Source organism: Haliotis cracherodii, unplaced genomic scaffold, assembly GCF_022045235.1.
Source record: "Haliotis cracherodii isolate W230 unplaced genomic scaffold, xgHalCrac1.p SCAF_13, whole genome shotgun sequence".
Taxonomy (NCBI): domain Eukaryota; kingdom Metazoa; phylum Mollusca; class Gastropoda; order Lepetellida; family Haliotidae; genus Haliotis; species Haliotis cracherodii.
This window is the reverse complement of record NW_027266268.1, coordinates 25,680,270-25,703,420: the sequence shown is the minus strand read 5'-3', so window position 1 is coordinate 25,703,420 and position 23,151 is coordinate 25,680,270. Positions and strand designations below refer to the sequence as shown.

Sequence of the window (23,151 nt, the reverse complement as noted above, 5' to 3'; positions counted from 1 at the left end):
TTTGTTTGTTCGTTGATTAAAGCCTCACACAGCAATATGACTGTCGCCTGTAAATAATCAAGTCTGGACCGCACAATTAGGTCACCGATATTATGAGCAACGATCACGTCAAGTGACCACCCTATTAATTGAAAGTCACTCTAACAACAAACATAGGTTGCTGGGGACCTATTCTAAGCTGGAATCCCCGTGGGACTGGCTCGTGTGAAGAAAGTAGGAGTGAGTGGGTATGGTTTTACGCCGCTTTTAGCAATATTCCAGCAATATCACGGCGGGGGACACCAGAAATGGGCTTCACACATTGTACCCATGTTGGGAATCGAACCCAGGTCTTCAGCGTGACGAGCGGACGCTGTAACCACTAGGCTACCCAACCGCCCCCAAGAAAGTAGGATGTGGAAGTAGTTTCACTCACAGGTCTCCATGTCACAGCACTCACAAACTCATTGGCATCTTCATCCTTTCGATCTTTATCCTGAAGAACAACAATCACATTTTTACCAAATTTATCAATATCTCAGAACTCTAGGTAGTTGAAAGTTACTAGTTAAGTTTGTCTTCATAACCAATTGAACAAGGGAAATAACTGAAGATCCAGTAGGCAGGATGTTGGTAAAAACTTGTACATAACACTATTGTGACATGTAATAACTGAAAATCCAGTAGGCAGGATGTTGGTTAAAACTTGTACATAACACTATTGTGACATGTAATAACTGAAGATGTATTGGGCAACACACCAGCACACTTCTGACTGTGTCGAACTTGTATGTCATCAGTTGTTTGGAAAGACCCTTGTAGTAGATATAAAGAGAGTTGTTCTCGCTGCCTGAAACAGAAAGAAGAAGATTTAGGCAAAATATGCTAAGAATGAGATTCAAAAGCTGTTCAATGGAAGACTTCAGCATGAATCCAGCCATATAACAGTAAACAGTCTGGGACAAACAAAAAGTAACACTAATGACTGGCAAAATCAATTCCCTCGAACCCTACTCCTGACACCTCTAATGACAAGCTAGATCTACTGGGTACCTGCAGCCATTCACTCCCTACTCCTGACACCTCTAATGACAAGCTAGATCTACTGGGTACCTGCAGCCATTCACTCCCTACTCCAGACACCTCTAATGACAAGCTAGATCTACTGGGTACCTGCAGCCATTCACTCCCTACTCCTGACACCTCTAATGACAAGCTAGATCTACTGGGTACCTGCAGCCATTCACTCCCTACTCCGAACACCTCTAATGACAAGCTAGATCTACTGGGTACCTGCAGCCATTCACTCCCTACTCCAGACACCTCTAATGACAAGCTAGATCTTCTGGTTACCTGCAGCCATTCACTCCCTACTCCGGACACAAGCTAGATCTACTGGGTACCTGCAGCCATTCACAGCCACTGGCTTTTAACCCTCCTTGTCCAGCTGCCGCCAGTAGATCATAACAAATACTTATATCTTCATGCACCTCTGTATCAAAGCAATTTATCAACAGGAAAGCCGGCTTCTTGACTTACCACATGAGACATAGTCTCCATCAGTTGCCAGACCAACAAAATTTTTCTCGTTGATGTGACCTTTAAAAGTTCGTACTGCGTTGGGTTTGCTCAGATTCCACAGCTTGAGCTGACTGTCCGTGGACCTACAAAAATAGTCAAAAGAGGTGAATATCTCCAAGTACAGTTCAAGGAGGTGAATATCTACAACCATAGCTCAAGGAGGTGAATATCTACAAGTATAGTTCAAGAAGGTGAATATCTACAAACATAGCTCAAGGAGGTGAATATCTCCAAGTACAGTTCAAGGAGGTGAATATCTCCAAGTATAGTTCAAGGAGCTGAATATCTACAAACATAGCTCAAGGAGGTGAATATCTACAAGTATACAGCAGTTCAAGGAGGTGAATATCTACAAGTATACAGCAGTTCAAGGAGGTAAATATCTACAAACATAGCTCAAGGAGGTTAATATCTACAAATATACAGCAGTTCAAGGAGGTGAATATCTACAAGTATACAGCAGTTGTAGGAGGTGAATATCTACACATATAGTTTAGGATAGATCTACACAACTGGAATGACATGCATCAACCAAGTCAGGGTTGACTGAAATGTAACTTACGCTGAGACTATTTCCTGAGCGTTGACAAACTTGGCGTATGACACTGCTTTCCTGTGCCCCCGGAAGACTCCAACTGCTTGCTTCGTGTTCCGCAGATCATAGTAGTGTACACAGTGATCTGAAACAAACACCAATCTCAATCAACCACTAAGATTTACTTCAAGGGAACAGAGTTTCACATTCATGCATATTTGGGGTAGTAGTTTCCCAAAAAACTCATAACTGATGCAATAAATTTTCTAATTTAAGAATACTAAATTTTTCTAAATTCAGACTACTAAATCCACTACTCTGCTAGTCGTTTAAACAAAAAGAAATTTACAAACTCTCAGAATTAAATGAGACTTAAAAACTTAAGGAAACAGAAAACAGAGGTTTCATAGTATTTCTGCAGTCAGTGTATTCAACAACAAACAAGCATGGCCAGGAAAATCTTGGCACCCAAACTTAGAAAATGACATCCTTCCCCCCAACCCCACCCCAATATATGGTGTGTCATGATGGCTGCCTTTTTTATAAGGCTATGTAAAAGTCTGACAGTAACCTAACTCACTGTATTTAAACAAATACCATCAGTAGATACTCCATGATTTAGAGCTATCCCTTATATTGGAATCATCATTCATTCATGGTGTTTAATTGATATTAATTGAATTCCATCATAATAATCTTACCTGCAGATCCAAAGGCTAGATGGTACCTGCTCTCTGGGTTGAATTTAACACAGCACACATTGGCCTTGGCCTCAAGGTTGGCCACGGAGTGCTCCGAGTTGATGGCCCATAGTTTCACTGTAACACCCATGTAATATATTGCAGTACTAGAAATTAACACATGGCATGTGGCAAAATTGTAACTTCACACCCCCAAATCCGGAATTTTCAACATATTTGGTTCTTCTTGTTTGTTGTTTGATGCCACACTAGACAACATTCCATCAACATTCCAGCTATATGACAGCAGCCTGTAAATAATCAAGTCTGGACCAGACAATCCAGTGATTGATATCATGAGCAATGGTACATTCATACTGTTGGAGTAAGAAGCCTCACAATCAAAGTCATCAAGCTTGAAAAGCTGATCTATGAATTGTAGGGACCTATTTGAATCTGGAATACCTTTGGGTGAATTTCAACAAAGATTACAAGGATAAAGTGAAATTCAGGCCCAACTACAGCTTAGCCAGTGCCAGTAATAATGCCAGTAAATATTTCATCTGCTAAATGAGACGAAACACTGATGCATCAGTGGATCGCGATTTTGTTACTTCTTGATACACGTACGGTATCATTCACAAAATAAATAAATAAATTCTATTCTTACCTTAAATGTATTCTTTAATAAATATTACACCAAACACTTAACATAAATATTTTCATCCATTGTGCCATACTTGACATTGCCAACTGCAAAACGTTAGTGTGCCAGATATTTGGTCATCCTGTCTTTGAAAAAGATGGCTTACGCATCACAGATAAGACCACATGCGAGTATCGTGATACGTATCGTATCGCACAGTTGATGCATCATCCCAGCCCTACTAACTACTTATCCTTCAGAAAACCACTAGTCCAAATTGAGAAGAGGACTAGTTGACTTATTTAGAATCCAATGATGTCTGAGCATCAGATATGAAGTTATCGAGGTTCCCGTGTCCAGAGTTCACTAGATTATCTTAAAAATACTTAACCTGTACCTTTGGCATCATCCGAGCCAGAGGCTAGAAGTTTGGGATCCATTCTGTTGAAGTCCACACTCCAACAACGCTTTTCATGCTCCTGAAATGTAACAATCACAAGGTACTCTACACACTGAGATCACACACCAGCACATCAACACACAGATCTCATCGTCATATATATTGTTTGATACAATTTCAAGAAATAGTGCATATAGAAGCTAATGGCCAGTCACTGAATATACTAACAAGATTCATCAGGAGAGGACATGTCCCCACAACCGTGATGCAATTCGGAAATTTTGTTTCATTGCCATTGTCACTGCTGGGGTCAAGACAAGAGTTCTATTCACTTATGTCATCACTGATCACATCTGCAAGTCCAGACAGACGCCACCCACGCAACATGGTGTCTTTGTTCTTGGCGACTGTGAGAAAGGCCGACACAAGCCAGCAGGCATGTATGGTTTTAGCGGAAGTACTCTAATCAGCAATAATAAGCTGTGCTATTTGGTGTGTGATTGGATTGATGTAAGGTTGGATCAAGGTGAGGATTCTCCTGTAAACCTGACAATTTCTTAAGAAATAAATCCACTGATGCTTGAGAGGAGGGAGTTGTCGCATTCAATGAGTCACATTTTTTGCTTGGCGCCAGCCGTTAAGCATTCTTTAGGAGACGCATTAATTTCACGATTTACAGTATTCAAGTCAGGACAAGACAATCCATTGATTAATATTGTGTGCATCAATCCATCGGGATACAAGGACATGCCATCAACCAAGACAAGAAGCCTGGCCATTTTGTCGCCTCTTGTGACCAGCATAGGTGGCTGAGGATAAATTCTAGCCTCCAAGCCCAGCGAGCTGGCACTAAGCTAACCTACCTGAAACATTCGGGCCTTGCTGCCAGTGAAGGCATCCCACAACGTGACTGTTCCCTCATAATCCGAGCTGGCCAGCATTCCTTTGTGGTAAGCACTCCAAGTCACACAACTGAATGACAGATACAACACAGGTTTACACACTTCAACACAAACACTGTAGGACCAACTGGCTGAATTTAGGCAAACTGCACTAGAAACCTTGTATATCGTAGGCAAACTGCACTAGAAACTAACTACATTGTAGGCAAACTGCACTAGAAACCAACTACATTGTAGGCAAACTGCACTAGAAACCAACTACATTGTAGGCAAACTGCACTAGAAACTAACTACATTGTAGGCAAACTGCACTAGAAACCAACTACATTGTAGGCAAACTGCACTAGAAACTAACTACATTGTAGCCAATTTCCAATAAGAACAAATAAATGTTTAAATGAAAATTATTTTCAATCAAGGCAATTATCACTGTCTGAGAACAAAAAATATGTTCTCCTTTTCACCCCACAAGGATAAATTATTGTTTTCAAATCTTAAAATCAGAATCTTGGCCCAAAACTTGTGTACCACACATATGTCTATCCTGGTAATTATCTATTCTTCAAAGTACTGAATGACTTCAGTAATCAGTCGTCATACTGAAGATTAAATTGAACATTATTGTTTTTCATAGAACATAACATTCTTGAATACATGACACTTTTTTATGGATAACAACTTCTTTCATTCTTTGTATTTCTTTCTTTCTTGCCCCTTAATCTGAAAGGCCCATATGAAGGGGCAAGATGTAACTCTAAAAATGTCTTTTATACTTTCTTTTATACTAAAGACCTTGTTCCTCCTGGCACAAGCCGCAGCAGCCAGAATGTCAGAAATCCATGCTCTGGACTTAAGAGGTACCAGATTTGACTTATCCTGACTCATTCATTGAAGCATCCCACCATCCCTGCTCTCACCGATGGCACATGTTTCCAGTGCACTTGTGCGTGAGAGGGGTGCGTTTGGGTGAGATGTTTTCTGTTATTGGGAACACAGAAGTTTCTACTATATTTTGGGAATAAGAAGAGATACGCAATTTGTATGGGTCAGGATAACGTAAAACAAAGTCGTTCTCAATAAAATAAGTGTCATATATTCATGTTCTTCCAACTTCTAAATGTCTATCAAAGACTTAATAATATTCTTACCTTATTTTAGAATTGCACAGCATTTCCACCACCGGGTAATGTATATCTACAACATCTTTGATAACTGTCCCATATTCATATACCTGGAGAGAGAGCAAGAGAGGGAAACATACAGCTTGGAGAGTGTGAGTGACTAAGTGAGTGAGTGAGTGAGTTGGGTTTAACGCCGCTTTAAACAGTATTCCAGTTATATCACGGCGTGTCAGCTTAATGTGGGAGGAAAGCCCGAAGTAATGCAGGTCTCAGACGTTTACCACTTCGGTGAAATCCACGAGCATGGGTATGGTGCTGACAAACCTAGAAATATAATCGGGGCGAACCAAGATTCGAACCCACAATCATAGGTTTCTGGCGTGCTCAAGGGACGCAACTCTGCACAGCGAATTGCGGCGCCTTAGACGACTGGGCCACCCGTGCCCCCCTGAGTGACTGAGTTAAACTTTAAAGTCATGTTGGCAATATTTCAGCCATATTCTGACCTTAGAGAGTGTGAGTGTGTGAGTGTGTGAGTGAGAGATTGAGCTGATCTTAAGCTGCTTTGAACAGTTTTATTTCAATTTTTAATGTTATACAGGTCAATTGACTAGCCTTTGCATGTGCTTGTGATGGGTAATAAAGATGGGGCAGGATATGCTCAACTTTTTGTGAACACCTGCTATTATCACTATTTGATAGTGATTCATAACACATTCTCAGGATATACCAAGTTATTAACAGAGCCTAATTAAACCAGAAACCATTAATCACAGTCCTCCCATCATCAACTAAGCATTCTCTGCTGCCATTGTGGGCACCCAATCCTCAAAATGTTGAATTATAAACTGATGTACTATTTAACAAAGTGTCAACTTACTTTTATTTTTTTGGTAACGCCAGCAATGGCAAAATAATCACAGTCTCGGTCAAACTCAATGCTGAAAAATAGAACAGTTCAGTGAATAAGATGAAACGGACAAGAAAATATGACATACAATTCTCAAATATCACAGTATGTCCTATCACATATTCCCAGGGACATGATGAGAGAAGTGTTTCAAGATTTCATCATTAAAACCTTCACTGCAAGTTCAACTTCAACAAGTAAAAGCACAGTCTACAGTACTTGAAACAGATGCCTACCTAATCTCAAAACTTTACTGTATAAAATGTGCTTGTAAGCATTCTATTATTTCTGTTGTGGTGACTATTGGGGCAATTTTCATTATTGCGATTATACTGCAATAGAACACCCACACTATTTTAACAGTATTACGATAGGGGTCAAATCAAAGGGTCATTACTCTAATCTGAAGCTGTCATAACAATTGCTATGCAGCACAGGGCACATTTGAAATTTGACTGCAAAAACTGAGGTTTTTATGCATTATTTAACCTAATTGCTACTATTCAAACTATCAATTGCTATGCATACTATTAACAATACTATTGGCATTTTAATGTACCTAATGATATAGGACAATTACAGGGCTACTGATTGCAAGACATCGATAGTTAGATATATCATTACATTCCTCCTATTGAGTATAAGACTTCTTTTACATTATTAATGTATTTGTGGACAAATCTGAATTTCAATTCCATTTTTCACAATGGCTCCTTCTCGATATAACTGTACTACTTGGCAGTGTTTGACACTGACCAAAATATGTCAGTAGTCCCAAGGATCAGCATATAAGAATATCTACAGGTCCTGTTGGATCTCCATCAGACACAATGGTCTTGACCAACAAGGGTTTTAAAAGCAGGGTTAGAAACTAACAGTTTTTGTCCACTAGTCCTTATAATGATAACATATAGCAAAACCCTTAAAATGGGCCAATTTCTACTAGTCCTTAGGATACCTTTACTATTGGGCAGTTTGGTAAGGACTACAGGACTAGTGCTAATTTCTAACGCTGTAAAGGGTATTGCTTCTTTGTGCAATTAGAGTGAGAAACCAGTCAACTGTACCATGCAAGGTTGTTTAGGTGGCTGGTTTTGCTTTGAGTTTAGAGTTGATTTATCGCTGATTTCAAAAGTTGTGCAAACTAAAATTACTTTGTTCGTCCCTAAAATAACACTAGACAACCTGTTCAGCATTTATTTATTTTCACTGGTTCTTAAGAAAATATGCTAGGACCAGTGGACCAGTGTTAGTGTCCGGCAGTGCTTGGCGTTGTCCTCATTCTTCCTGGCATACTACAGCAGGAGATATCAAAATTGATTGTTACACACTGTACCATGTTTGGAATTGAACCCAGGTCTTCGGCATGATGAGCCAATGCTTTGACCACTAGGCTATACCACCACTCTGGATATGTTCTGAAAATGTTTCATAAAATCTTACCTTGAAACTATACTGGATCCCCCATTGAGAAGGTCAACAGCATAGCTGAGAGTAGCTAGAGGTCGAAATGAAGAGAAGCGAGTAAACTTTGAAAGACTGTCTGTGAACTCTCGGAGTCCATCATGAGAATCATCCCCTGGAACAAAATGAGGTCACCAGTCACAATACAGCTGAGAAAAAAACATCCTGTGTGTTTGTTTGTTTAATGCCACACTCGGCAATATTCCAGCTATATGATGGCAGTCTGTAAATAATAAAGTCTTGTTCAGCCATGTGATTCGTAAGCATTTGTCAATAAGGCATCAACCAAGTCCCCAGGCCTGACCACCCAATCCATTTGATTGCCTCTTACTACCAGCAAGGGTTGCTGGGGACCTATTCTAATCTGGAATCTTTGAGTTCAGTATCTTGTAATTACCACTGAGAATGGAGTGAGTGAGTTAAGATTTAAAGTCACATCGGCAATATTTCAGCCATATCGTGACCATATCGATATTACAGCCATATCGTGAGAAAGGAACACAATCATTGACGTTCTGTGTGTTGCCTCATGAATCATATTTATTGCAATAATTAGTGAAACACATCATATTAGAACAAAATATCCAGATCTTACATGGAACAATGAGTACATGTTGTTAAACGCCATCATGGCTATAGTAACAGTGATATACAAGCCATATCAAGGCAAACTGTAAATAACCTGTGCCAGGGACACTCATGGTTGACAACACAAGCAAAGATTCAAGAAACTGAATTACTCATGTCAATCACATCTAATCTCACCTGTAGCTACTCCTTTCACTCTTGTATCGAAGTAACACTGTTCAAGATCCTCAAAATGTTGGCTGATCTGCTTCCTCCGAGATGCCATTGTTGTTTGAGTAAACGATTTCCCTGCCTATCAAAAAACAGAGAACTGATTAAGAAAAGAAAAAAATGTTGTAAATTTTACAATAAATTGTATATTTATTATACTTGTCCTATATCACACTATGCATTTCTTCCTTCTTCTTTCGATCCTATGTGGAAACAGGCTTGAACAAAGTTCCCAGCTTCAAAAAAAACCAAATCCCCCGAACACATCCCACTATCACCATGGTCACCACCAACTAATGTGGATCATGCACTATAATCATGATAATCCAATATTTATATAATTCTAAGTTCCCCCTCTTAGCATGTCTATACCAAATATAAAGTCCATAAAGATGTGACTTCATTCATACAGCATGACAAACTTTATTTGATTGATTTGGTTTGGCTGGTTTGTTTGTTGTTTTACGCCGCACATAGCAATATTCCAGCTATATGACGGCGGTCTGTAAATTATCGAGTCTGGACTAGACAATCAAGTGATTAATATCATGAGCATCGATCCACGCAATTGCGATCGATGACATGGATCAACCAAGTCAGCGAGCCTGACCACCCGATCCCGTTATTTGATTGATTCCTGTAACATAACAGGGCCTTATTCAGTACAGTATACAGTACAGTATATTTCACAGTGCTACATTAGTATGCCAGTTGAGTTAGTGAGTGAGTGAGTGATATATCCCGGCATGTCAGCATGATCTGATGATATGGTAGCAAAGCCCTAAGTGATGCATGGCATAGGCATTTCCAACTGTGGAGAAACCCACGAGCATGGGTATGGTGTTGACAAACCTAGAAACATTATCGGGACAAACCAGGATTCGAACCCACGATTATAGGTTTAAAGCATGCTCAAGGGATGCAACTCTGCAGATCACATCTGCCTTAGACAACGGGGCCACCCATATCCCCAGTGCGCTAGTTGAACCTGCACTTGTATACTGAAGTTAAGGAAAAATGACCTGAAATGCACAAATATAATGGAAAAACTAGATGGAAACAAAAAAGACCAAAACAAAAGTTTTTATCTGGTACATCGTAGGAACTTTATCAACTTGACAAAATGTTCATATTCTTGAAACAAACTCTACCTATGATCAACTAAAGTAACAGTACTCACATTTTTACTTCCGTTAAAACCATCTTGACAAATGGATTCATTAATGGACGGCCTAATAGGTTCGAAGCCATTTGGTACAAGATGGTCCTGAAACAAACAGTCAGAGTTACACATCCTTCTCCGGTAGAGAATGAAACTACACTGACACCATTCCTCACATATAATCATGCTTAGCGAGAAGTTCCAAAATATAATGCAGGATAAAAAACATAATTATGCATATTTGAGCCCCCCCCCCCCCCCCACACAACCTTCCCGACCCCAAAATTAAATAAATGAAATAAACATAATATAATAAATAAAATGTTGCGATTCTGTTATTAGGCTAATTCTTAGGACAAATTAAGCTGCTTGTGTGACAGAGCTTTCATGTGGCATGTTAAACTGACTGTTTATCAAACCATGTTTGAACAGTGACAATCAGAGCTGTTGTTTATTGACTTGAACTGTAAGTCATCTGAAAAGTGGATATTGTCTGACAGAAAACTTGCAGACCTGTTGTGCCTCAAACTTTAACAATTATGAAAGTCATCCCACATCAAACATTCAAACTGCTCCTTCTGTCAAGGTTTAAATGTGGAAATCATACCACAACAGTAGTTTCGAAAGCTGCCACATATTTGCGCATACACCTCCTCTGTGTCTATGTCTTCTCATATCAGAGTGAGTATGGTTTAAGCTGCTTTTTATCAGTATTCCAGGAACATCACGGCTGGGGAAACCAGAAAAGGGTCTTTACACTTTGTACCTATGTAGGGATTCAAACACAGGTCTTCGGTGTGCGGAGCAAATGCTTTAACCTCCAGGCTACCCCACCGACCCCTGATGTCGTCAGAAAGGAGATGAACAATTACAGACCACATAATCTGATATGCCCATATATCACATCCTCTGTCAATTCCCTTGCTAACTGTTATCTCCTGAGGTATAATGCCTTGTAGTTACTTACTGGACATGCTGTGTATTTCTCTTGCTGCTCGTTGATATAATCCTGTTGATGATATGAAAGAAAACAATTACGACATTGGTTAACTACTGGAGCACTAGCTTATAAACTCATTTACATGACAGGATAACATACAGATTAGGGTCAATTTTGAATATTATAGCATACAATCTGCGGCTTTAGTCACTATACTGGAGCTACACTGGGATCCTACACAAGGCCAACACCGCTTCGAAAAGTATTCCAGTTATATCACAACGTGCCAGCTTGATATGGTAGCAAAGCCTGAAGTGACGCAGGTCTTAGATGTTTACCACTTTGGTAAAACCCACAAGCAGGGTAATGGTGTTTAGAGTGAGTGAGTATGGTTTTACACCGCTTTAGCAATATTCCAGCAATATCATGGCGAGGGACACCAGAAATGGGCTTCACACATTGTACCCATGTCGGGAATCGAACCTGGATCTTCGGCGTGACGAGCGAACACCTTAACCACTCGGCTACCCGACCGCCCCGGAATGGTGTTTAGAAATTAAGAAGCAAAATCAGACCAGGGGTTTGGCTTTTGTGGGGGAAGTCCGGAGGATTCAGTGGTATTAGAAGTAGGTATGGAAATGTCTGATGTATTCACTGTACAGCATGTACTAGGAGGTGGATACTACTAGTTCTACCACAGACAGACTTACATCTACTCTTTTGGCATCCTCATCTAGTAGGTTAATATCCCGATTCAACTTTTCCAGTTCCTGAAGAAAAACAAAACTACTATTAGTGAATCAGTGGATGTTGCTTAATGCCAAGTCAGCAATATTTGAGCCACATCAGGCAATCTGGTCGTGGCAGATAGCAGTATCAGCAATGTCATAGATGCTCATGGTAAACAATTAATCAGTCATTTAAAATATCAAGAAAATTAATGATTTAGTTGTAATGAAACTGAACATAAGAAGTGCATTTTTTATGTCCCACTATGAACCTTTAACAAACACTGCTTGCACTCTCAGATAAATCACTATACTTACATCTTGTTTCCCTTGTCGTACTCGCTGCAGAAATTCCTTCAGAATAATATTTTCAGCTAATTTACCATCCTGAAAAAAATATGATATGGTAGGAGTTACTTACTGATTGTCATTAATGCATGTGTAAGGGTAGAGATGCTCTTCCATGACAAACAATAAACAATAACAACTTCACAGACTGTTTATTCAATCATTAATACACAAAAACTGTAGACAATAACATGAAATCAGTGACATCGTTCATCGCAATAATGCAACACAAGTCGGACAGTTCTATTATCAACCAATCAAGAAACAGTAGTCTTTAAGTGGGCGTAACCTAATGTGTTTTTCAGTTTATGGAAACATAGATGCAAACAAAAATACTATGATAGCCAATAAAATGCCATGGAATCACTTGCAATTTATATTCTAACCAATGAGAGTTTACCATGTTAACAGTAATAGTGCCCAAAGAGGCAGTATGTAATTCTCTGATCACACATCACAGGCAGCATGCATGGTTTATCTACTGTTCTCAGGGCTTTATACTTCATCTGGCTATGATCAAGTCTCAAGTGTTGACTCATATCTAATAATATAATAAAATCTATTTATGCTACACAAGTAATGGCAATTCATTATAAATAGCAGCATGTCAATATACTACTCAAAACACACACACACACACACACACACACACACACACTTCATCTGGAGTTAATACCTATCAACCTTTCTTATGTAAGATTTCGAAGTGCTCATGCAATGTGAATACCAAGGTAAGTAACTGTTGCTTGAATCTCACTTGTTCAGACCTGTCTAAACCGGACTAACATGCTGGTACCATGAGAGAGGTTAAGACAGAAACGTGAAAGTCAAGGGTACCTTACCATAACCCATATGTTTTAAGTCAACGATTTTAGAGAAGAAAAAAAAAGACCAAAATGACCCCAGAGAGCCTTCAATTTTTAAACACTGGTTTCAATTAACTCAATTAATGAGGGGCATAGTTCACAACCTCCAACTTTACCATAACCATATTTTTCAGATTTCACAAAGACATCCCACATTGAAATATATCAAACCACATGAAAACAGATCATGTGCTGACAAACCAAGGTTCCCCTTCAAGGCAAATTTGAGATTAAGACCAATGCTCAGTGCCTTAGACCATTGAGCTACTAGTGTCCCCACCGTATTCGACGTAATAAGCGTCCAGGGCACTCTCAAAATTGGAAATAGGGGGCTCTTATTAGACATGTTAGAATAGTATTTTGGTGAAAAAAACAGAGTTGAAAGATAAATTTCGTGGTTTAATGCTGACAGCCTGAAATGTTTATGTACGACAGATATATTTTTCCAGAATTTAATTGCCCATGATTAAGGGTGCATATAACACACGAGTGCGTATTATATGCGAAAAAATAAGTCTTGTGTACATTGATCAATCGGAAGGGGGGCCAATTGGGATTGTTCACCAATATATTAGCAAATATCGCCATGGGCGCTTGTTACGTCGAATACGGTACTAGTGAAAACCAGTGACCACTAGGCTATTGTGACAAGTATGTTGTTGTAAGTACTCACAGCTTCTAGTTGTTGCTTCTTGTGTACCAGGAACTCCAGCAGCTGGTTGACATTAGCAAGGTCAAGGTTATCTTCCGACACCAAGTCCACCAGATCAGCAGGACCAGGACAAGTCTACATAATAAATAATAATAATAATAATTGCAATATAATCTCTCACTCACACTCACAAAATGTCTCTTGTTTTAATCCAACTGTTTGTTGGAATGGGATGCAACTTCTCTGCAATATGCGTCCTTCATTGGACAGAGAGCATGTGGCCCTCCACAAAGTTGTGGCCCCATCCTACTCTGGCCTTCAAGTTGGTAGGTGAGGTGAGGTGAAATGGGGTTTAACGTCGCGTCCAAGATTATTGCACTTATATAGCGATGTGCATGAACGTGTGTGTGTTTGTGTGGCTGCTTGTACTAATCCGGACTGATGCCGATTTATAGTGCTAGCTCACTGAGATACCATGCCGCAGTTTAACATGAATACCCCACTCAGACACAGTATACTGACCAGTCCTTGTTTTAGTCCCTTAATGCCGAGTGCCAGACATGGTAAAAACCACCTGTATATGATGTTCTCCTAGACGCCATGGTTAAGCATGATGATACATAAAATTGAAGCACTCTCTATACACATGATACATGTGCATGTTGTTTCTAAAGTAAATCTACTATTTTCTTCGCACGTATGTATTAAATAGTACAAAGTAAGACACCCATCTACAGAAAAATTGCAATAAAAACCCGGAAACCATAAAACCCTAATAATGAAAAATGTCATTTCAGCAAAGCGTGACATAGCCGAGGTGATTAGAATGGCTAGGTGGAAAAAGCAAAGTTGATGTGAGTGAGTGAGTGAGTATGGTTTTTACGCCGCTTTTAGCAATATTCCAGCAATATCACACATTGTACCCATGACTGGAATCGTCGGCGTGAAGAGCGAACGCTTTAACCACTAGGCTACCCAACCGCCCCTCCAAGTTGATGTGAATGGCATGCTTGAGTGTAGACTGGTACCCTGTCCTTCTCCTAGCGGCTCATTGGAGGTAAGGAGCTCAAGGCTATGCAAACCAGTCTAGCTCGAGTGTGGACGGAAGGTAACTCTAATGTCAACACTCACATTCTTAGCAGTCAAGCAGGTATCAATTTTTTTTCCCTTGGAAATATGAACACAACAATTATTATTAAAAAGCAAAATTGCAAATAAATCAACATGAAATGTTTATCATGTTTATGACCAATTCCAGGCACTTTTCAAGGCATCTTGTCTGAACTGGAGGCCTTTTCAAGGCATTTTAAAAGTCTGATTTGGAAGCCCTTTCAAGGCATTTTGTCTGAATTGGAGGCCTTTTCAAGGCATTTTGTCTGAATTGGAGGCCCTTTCAAGCGAATTTAGCAATTAAGGACTTATAACATGTTTTGTTTGTTGATTAACGCCGCACTCAGCAATATTCCAGATATATGACAACAGTCTGTTAAACAAGTCATGACCAGTCAATCCAGTGATTGACATCATACACATCGATCAACGCAATTGGGATACAATCATGACAATGACATACATCAACCAGGTCGCCTCTTATGACAAGCAAGGGTTGCTGAAATCAAATTGGGAAATCAGATATTCAGAGGGAGCTCCAATAATGAAAGGTTCAAGACCAGTTACAACTACATACCTGTTGCTCAATTTTGATTTTCTTTTCCTCCTGTTTTCCCTTGTACTTGAGAATCAGCTCATTCACTGAAACATGGTAGCACAAAACCATAACACACAGAGCAGCAAGATGCACGGGCTTGTATCAGATGCAGAGGAACTAGATGACACATAAGCATGATAAGCCTAAAAGGTTACTCAACCACATGATCTTCATCAGAGATTAATTTTCTGGAAGTGTAAGGTTTGGTTTGGTTTGTTTTTAAAGCCGCACTCAGCAATATTCCAGCTATATGACGGCGGTCTGTAAATAATCGAGTCTTGACCAGACAATCCAGTGATTAATATCATGAGCATCGATCCACACAATTGGGACCGATGACATGTATAAACCAAGTCAGCGAGCCTTACCACCTGATCCCGTTATTCGCCTTTTACGACAAGCATAGTCACCTTTTACGGCAAGCATGGGTTGCTGAAGACCTATTCCACCCTGGATCTTCACGGGTTGGAAATGTAAGGAAAGTTTAAATACTCTTTGTGCCTATAATAACTTGCCACTTGGTAACCTTTCCCACAAGCAACGTACACGAACATGCCCATTAATATATTTATACTACTCAAAAATAGTTAAGACTACCTGATTCTTGCATATTACTATAGGTTATCTGTCACAGGACAGATTAACTATAGTAATATGAAAGAATAGAGAGGTCCTTAACTTTTATTGAGAACCATATATGTGGAAATGATTAAAATCATGCTTAAAGATTGTTGTTTATATATTGCTGCATTCAGCAATATGACACTCCACCTATAAGACAATAGCCAGTAAATAATTGAGTCTGGACCAGACAAACCAGTGATTGATATTATGAGCAACATCCAAGCCATTAGGCTACAAAGAGACACAATAAACCAAATCAGAGCCAATCATTTAACTCGCCACTTACGACATGTATAGGTTGCTGGGGGCCTTATCTAACCCAGGACCCACACTTGCCATTTTGGGTGACATTGACCTAGTAAGACCTTCAGGTACACCGTGTCCAGCCCAGGAGTGACTTACATGTAAAGTTGGGGAAGATGTGCTCTGCATTGTCGATGATGTAGTTACACTTGGGACACCTGTTAGTCTTCTCAAGGCACTGCTTGATACACTTGAAGCTGAAAAGAAGGCAGATACAGGTGGAGTGAGGGGAAGTGCGTGCGTGCGTGTGCATGCGTGCGTGAGAGAGTGACGTGTGTTGTGTGTGAGATGTGTGAGGTGTGATGTGCAATGTGTGTGTGTGTGCGTGCGTGCTACGTGCTGGAGAGAGTGACGTGTGGTGTCTGTTGTATGTGAGATGTGTGTGTGTGTGTGTGTGTGTGTGTGTGCGTGCGTGATGTATGCATGTGTGTGATGTCCTTGTTTTAATCCCTTAATGCTGAATGCCAGCCAGAGAAACATCAAGTACCAACTTTGCATGTCTTTCGGTATTTCACGTCCAAGGGACCTGTATGGCTATAAAAAGTCACTCGTGGAGTTTCTGTATCTCTCTCTATCACTGCATTCTTATAGGGTGTAATGTTTTGTCTGACATTGTTGGAACTGCTCCCTAATACTCAGCTCAGCTGGGACGTTGTAGTGTCCTGCCACCTACAGTGAGTTGAGCCAGAGAGCTGAGCTGGCATGTAATGTCTGGCCATCAAGGATACATCACACAATAACTGTACTTTCAGAATTCTGGGCCAGTAAATATCTGGATGAATCACATCTATTATCTTAAAAGTAGTCTATACTGACATTCACAACAAAGCAGGGCTTGAAACCTAAAACCTCTAAATCAGAGAAAATATTAGCACTTGTTCACGCATCTGCAGCAATCTGACACATGAGGGTTCAGGTCTTTCCAGAGAGGAAACTTCATATTTACGTTGTTTTCCTTCTCATCACCATTCATAGTTTCTCTTCAATCAGGCATTTTGCAAATTTCTGGTAACATGAACACAATGAATATCTTCATTGAATAACAAACAAAAAAGTCTTTGCAAATTCGCAAAAACAGAAGCAACCCCTTCAAAGCCACTTCAAGGAGCCCCAGAAATCAATTAATACACATAAAAACTCATTTCTAGACATACGTATCTTTGGTTTGGGGGAATTACAATGCCTTCTACAACCAAATTAAAGTACCATGTCTCTAGCTACATACTAAGGAAGTTCACTCTACTAGCCATAGTTCTTTGCGGTCAAGCTGTTACCTCTGCCATAGGCACAAGCCTCAGTTTGTAAATTTGCTTCTTTTTCAAAATAATTACTCCAAATGTCCAGACAAACAACAGGTCAAGAAAGATAATATCAACACATGGTTTAAGCCATTATCATGATTATAATAACGTCCCGCGAGAGTTGTTGTTGTTGATTCTGAGCCAATAATCATGATAATTCACTGGCCATTCTGAACATTTATTTTAACAAGCAAAACTGACGTTACTATAGCTCATTATGCAAAATTATAGAGAAAAAATATATAAACTATATTAACATGCTTTAAGTCGGAGGAATCACTTGAATTTTTTTATTTCATAGAAGTTGACGGATGACCAAGTAGCCACAATTTATTAGTAACTTCATTAATATTCTATAATATATAATAGTACACAATATTCAGTCTTGTTTGACAACAATATAAAGATCTTTATCGAAAAGTGACTACAGTAGCATATAAAGAAGTTGTTATCCACAAATTGTGTCTACTCTGTTGATTCTGATAATTTCTTCATCATGTTCTCATCACAAACTATGTAGCAACAGAGCAGGGATCCCAGTCAGGATAAATCATTAGACTGGGAAGCCAGACAACATGTCTTCATCAGTGGACTCCAACAATAGTCATGACAGCTAATGGTTTGCAACTGACGTCATACTTGGTCTTCTGTTATTAGGAATAGATTGTAATACCAAGTAAAGATGTTGGCAGGAATGACTGCATTATCACCATCAATATGGCATACAATGAAACTTCATGAATTTTACACAACTTAGAATGACATATATGAATAAGTGCATAATGTCTCAACTCTGACCGCCCTAGGAGCCATGTTGAGCGGGGCAGCATTTGCACACACATAATATCCTAATCTGAGAATCGCGCATACTTTTTCCTTTCAGCTCATTTTGTTTCATCGTTATCATGTCATAACGTTTATAATACCATATTCGACATAATAAGCGCCCACAGCGATATTTGCTGATATATTGGCTAGTGAACAATCCCAATCACCACCCCTTCCGATTAATCAATGTAGACAAGACTTATTTGTTTGTGTATAATATGCACTCGTGTGTTACATGCACCCTTATTTATAGGCAATTAAATTCTGGAAAATATATCTGTCGTGTATGATACGCACAAACTTTTCTTGTGCATCATTTCAGGCTGTCAGCATAAACTATGAAATTTACAATCTTTCAACTCAATCTTTTTCTCTCTCACCAAAATGATATTCTAATAAGAGCCCCCTATTTCCAATTATTACGTCGAATACGGTTTGTATCATGTTGTTATTATGTGTGCAAAAATTATTACTGTAATATCTGTACTTTGTCTAGAGTGGGCACTTAATTGGCATGATTAGAGCAATCAAATTTCTTCTTTCTTTCCTCGAAATTTGTCGTAAAATCTTCTGTCATGATCTATTCAACATTGATTGTCATGAAAATATTCTCTTGAAAATAAATGTCTATATAAAATAAATTCTGTCTAAAAGGACCAAAAAAATTATGAAACATGATAAATAAAAATACTTACCAAAACGTATGTCCACATTTGGTCATATGAGCCTCTTCAATGATATCAAAGCACACAGGACTGAAATATAAACAAAACACAATCAGTTTTCAAAAAGTCACACGGGTAATGAAATTCCGTCACAGAAAAATGTGGCCATTTCTGCCCTTATTGATCATCCCAGAGCGTGCTGAGAGAAGAATGTGGTTCCCATTCTGTGAGGCGGAAGTCTCACACACACCGGTGGGAAGGAAAGAATCCAGTCCTGTCCTACTACCAGAGTCAGCACACATCTTTATCATGTTTATACACTCAAGTATACTGTTTCACACCCTAAAACATCCAATAACACCTTAAAAAGTAAATGTCACAGCCTCACTTGATCTCACTTATATAGGACATGTTATATGTGTGATATTCAAGTGCTGACATATCAAAATATATTATTTCATAAGGGACCAAATATTCCTACAATTAGCATTGATTAGTGGGACACAATCAAGTGTGGTTTGAGATGGACGGGCTACACACAGGTAGAATGCCTTGTTTTACTATTACCAGTATATCAGAGATGTTACCTTAGATGTCAGGGCTTGTGAAACCCTTCTACCTAGGCCATACTGTTATAGTATACAGCAATACTTCAAATGATAAATGTTGCAGATCATGTTTTTGTGTTTGCGTATATTAGGAAAAACATATACAAAAAGTTTCGCTATTATTTGTATCGCTTAACATAAAATCTATATAAGACAAGGGCGGTTCCGGCATTTTTTAAAGGGAAAGATCCAAAATATCAAAATCCTTTCTCAGTCAATTTTACAACATACTACTTTTGGTTTTTCAAAAGATGGGTCCGGACCCACTGGACCCGCCCCCTCTGGATCAGCCTATGCAGGAATTCATTCAAAATTATGTTTCCCTTTGAAATTGATTCATTCGAAATTATCAGTGTCCAACACTTTAGCTCTCAATATCTATCATGTCTATGGCAATACAAATACCAGTATCGCAATATTATAGCATGTATAGTGCAATACAATTGTTTTGCCAATACACTGCCCTACACCCAACTTGAAGTTACAGACAAGGTGTGCAGCTATAGTATGTCACTTGAGGCAGTTACTCTCTGGTCTAGAGGCTTTCCTCAGTTACAAGTGTTGGGTCTCCAACTATGTTTGCAAAAGGCCATGATGTAGGTAACCCCTGACCCTCGGAGTAGGTCAAACTAAAGCTCCTCCGATCCCTGAGGGACACACATGGGCCGGAGCCATGTCTGTGGAATACCTCCATGTACTTGTTTCATTCATTTCAGTTATCTCTATGCTTCACATCCACGGCGACAGTGCACAAACTAATTCTTTATATTGTTGTTTGTATGTTTGTTTGTTGTTTAACGCTGCACTCAAAAATATTACAGCTATATGACGGCAGTCTGTAAATAATCAAATCTGGACCATACAATCCAGTGATTGACATCATGCGCATCGATTCACGGAATTGGGAAACAATGATGTGCATCAACCAAGTCATCGAGTCGGACCACCCGATCCCGTTAGTCGCCTCTTACAAGCATAGTCGCCTTTTACAGCAAGCATGGGATGCTGAAGACCTGTTCCATGTATTCTACCCCAGATCTTCTTCACAGGTCATTAATTCTTTAACATGTATTAACACCTGTTTGTTTGCCTGCTGTCTCTAATTCCATAATGCATATCAATCTAACAACTAATAATAACTCAAAGTACACACAATGTCTCAGTTTCACCCAGGATTCTAATCATGGTGTCTGGACTGTGGAGAACACACCCTCTTTAAACTGGCAATGCTTATGAGGTCCTCCACAAATGGACTGAACAGTTGTCTGTAGTTATTACAGGCATGAATGTATTCTGATGACAGAGGGCAGTACTGTTCTCATCAGGAGCTGTAACCTTGATTAAGTCAGGGGCCCCTTTGAACAAACCGATCTTAGAACTAGTACTGTAGTGTTCTGAATTTATCAAAGATTGATTGGAAGGACCAAACGCAATAATTTGGACCCAATTTTCCATAATCAAACACAACAATTTGCCCCTTGTCGTAACCATGAGATAGTTCTTCCTGAGAAGGTGTTTTCACTACATACTAATTACAGTGTTTGAAATTAAGCATGAAGGTCAAGGGGTGCTGATACTTTATCATATTTATGCAACAAGTGAGTGTGCGTAATCAGAATGAGAGACCAAGGCAACCACTGCACCAGACCGTTTAGATTGTTGGTTTTGTTTGGAGTATAAAGTCGATCTATCATCGATTTCGAAAGTCATACAAATTTAGCCAAGATTACTTTGTTCTTCCCCAAAATAACACTAGACCTGCATGTATTTAATTTTCCTGGTCCTTATGGAAATATGCTAGACTCGGACCAGCTGACCAGTGTTAGTGTTGAACACTGTTGTTGTAGCAAAGTGATCACTTTGTGGACCAGGTTTGTTTCCAAGTTGATGAACATGATTCCAAAATATTTTAACAAATCAATTTCCAAAAAGTGAGTGAGTGAGTGAGTGAGTGAGTGAGTGAGTGAGTGAGTGAGGTTTTACGCCACTTTTAGCAATATTCCAGCACCAGAAATGGGCTTCACACTGTTGAAGCAGAGAAACAGATGACTGGAATACAGACAGCTGAGGATGTTCCCACTCATTGCTGGACAACACAGTAATATCCAACAGGCAATCAACTAAATCAATTTAAGAAAAGAAGACCCTTAAAAAATGCCAATTTTGAACAAAATAGTGGTCTTACTCGAAAATCCTAGGTAAATCCTTGTACATACCCTCAATAACAAGAGACCCCTTCGTGGCTATAACTGGTAATACTAGTATCATGTATGGACATGTGCAATGTACTCCCAGTGATGGTAACACCCCCCCCAACACTGGACCTGTACATGTGTAGTGTACTCCCAGTGATGGTAACACCCCTCCAAATACTGACCCTGTACATGTGTAGTGTACTCCCAGTGATGGTAACACCCCTCCCAACACTGGTCCTGTACATGTGTAGTGTACTCCCAGTGATTGTAACACCCCTCCCCACACTGACCCTGTACATGTGTAGTGTACTCCCAGTGATGGTAACACCCCTTCCAAATACTGACCCTGTACATGTGTAGTGTACTCCCAGTGATGGTAACTCCCCTCCCAACACTGACCCTGTACATGTGTAGTGTACTCCCAGTGATGGTAACTCCACCCCTCCCCACACTGACCCTGTACATGTGTAGTGTACTCCCAGTGATGGTAACACCCCTTCCAAATACTGACCCTGTATATGTGTAGTGTACTCCCAGTGATGGTAACACCCCTCCCAACACTGACCCTGTATATGTGTAGTGTGCTCCCAGTGATGGTAACACCCCTCCCAACACTGACCCTGTACATGTGTAGTGCACTCCCAGTGATGGTAACATCCCTCCCAACACTGGCCTTGTACATGTGCAGTGTACTCCCAGTGAGGGTAACACACCTCCCAACACTGGCTCTGTACATGTGCAGTGTACTCCCAGTGAGGGTAACACCCCTCCCCATGTCATCCTCCCATACAGAGGAAGTCCCCTGCAAGCTGAGGTAACCAAATCTGCTGACAATTGCCTGGCCGAAAGGAAAGGAGGAAGTTGGGAAGGGAATTCACAGGATACTTGACAGAATGGCCCAGACAGGAAGCCATTTCATCCACTCTCAGAATGACTACTTGCTAAAACAATCATCTTCAACTAACAACTTCCGACACTGGCTAGACCTTCTCACCCGGCCTGCACACAGGTTGTAGGAAACACCAGAAGCTAAACAAGCTCAAATCCATTAAAAAACATATTGCTAAAACGCCTGTTGAGTATTGTATTTGAACTTAATAATTATCATGATAGTTGACATAAACTCACACATTACGGCCTTTTAGTGAGAAGCAGGATTCTAACCATGCTGATAAATTCCAAGGAAAAGGAAGAAAACAGTTTTCAG

At 39.7% G+C, this 23,151-nt stretch overlaps 1 protein-coding gene across 1 annotated transcript in view; it reads right to left on the bottom strand.

Moving 5' to 3' along the window:
• The window catches only part of LOC139459802 (E3 ubiquitin-protein ligase COP1-like), a 36,169-nt gene that overhangs the window by 6,442 nt on the left and 6,576 nt on the right, over positions 1 to 23,151 (bottom strand). Inside the window, exons 2-20 of the mRNA XM_071241482.1 lie at positions 19,172 to 19,231; positions 16,447 to 16,544; positions 15,400 to 15,464; positions 13,734 to 13,847; positions 12,165 to 12,233; positions 11,829 to 11,888; positions 11,146 to 11,187; positions 10,197 to 10,283; positions 8,984 to 9,098; positions 8,198 to 8,333; positions 6,725 to 6,785; positions 5,872 to 5,954; positions 4,685 to 4,793; positions 3,819 to 3,900; positions 2,797 to 2,913; positions 2,123 to 2,240; positions 1,519 to 1,643; positions 741 to 829; positions 416 to 475 (exon numbers count right to left, since the gene is read on the bottom strand). Of these exons, the coding sequence (XP_071097583.1) occupies positions 416 to 475; positions 741 to 829; positions 1,519 to 1,643; positions 2,123 to 2,240; positions 2,797 to 2,913; positions 3,819 to 3,900; positions 4,685 to 4,793; positions 5,872 to 5,954; positions 6,725 to 6,785; positions 8,198 to 8,333; positions 8,984 to 9,098; positions 10,197 to 10,283; positions 11,146 to 11,187; positions 11,829 to 11,888; positions 12,165 to 12,233; positions 13,734 to 13,847; positions 15,400 to 15,464; positions 16,447 to 16,544; positions 19,172 to 19,231 (1,690 nt within the window). The remainder of the gene's footprint in view (positions 1 to 415; positions 476 to 740; positions 830 to 1,518; positions 1,644 to 2,122; positions 2,241 to 2,796; positions 2,914 to 3,818; positions 3,901 to 4,684; positions 4,794 to 5,871; positions 5,955 to 6,724; positions 6,786 to 8,197; positions 8,334 to 8,983; positions 9,099 to 10,196; positions 10,284 to 11,145; positions 11,188 to 11,828; positions 11,889 to 12,164; positions 12,234 to 13,733; positions 13,848 to 15,399; positions 15,465 to 16,446; positions 16,545 to 19,171; positions 19,232 to 23,151) is intronic.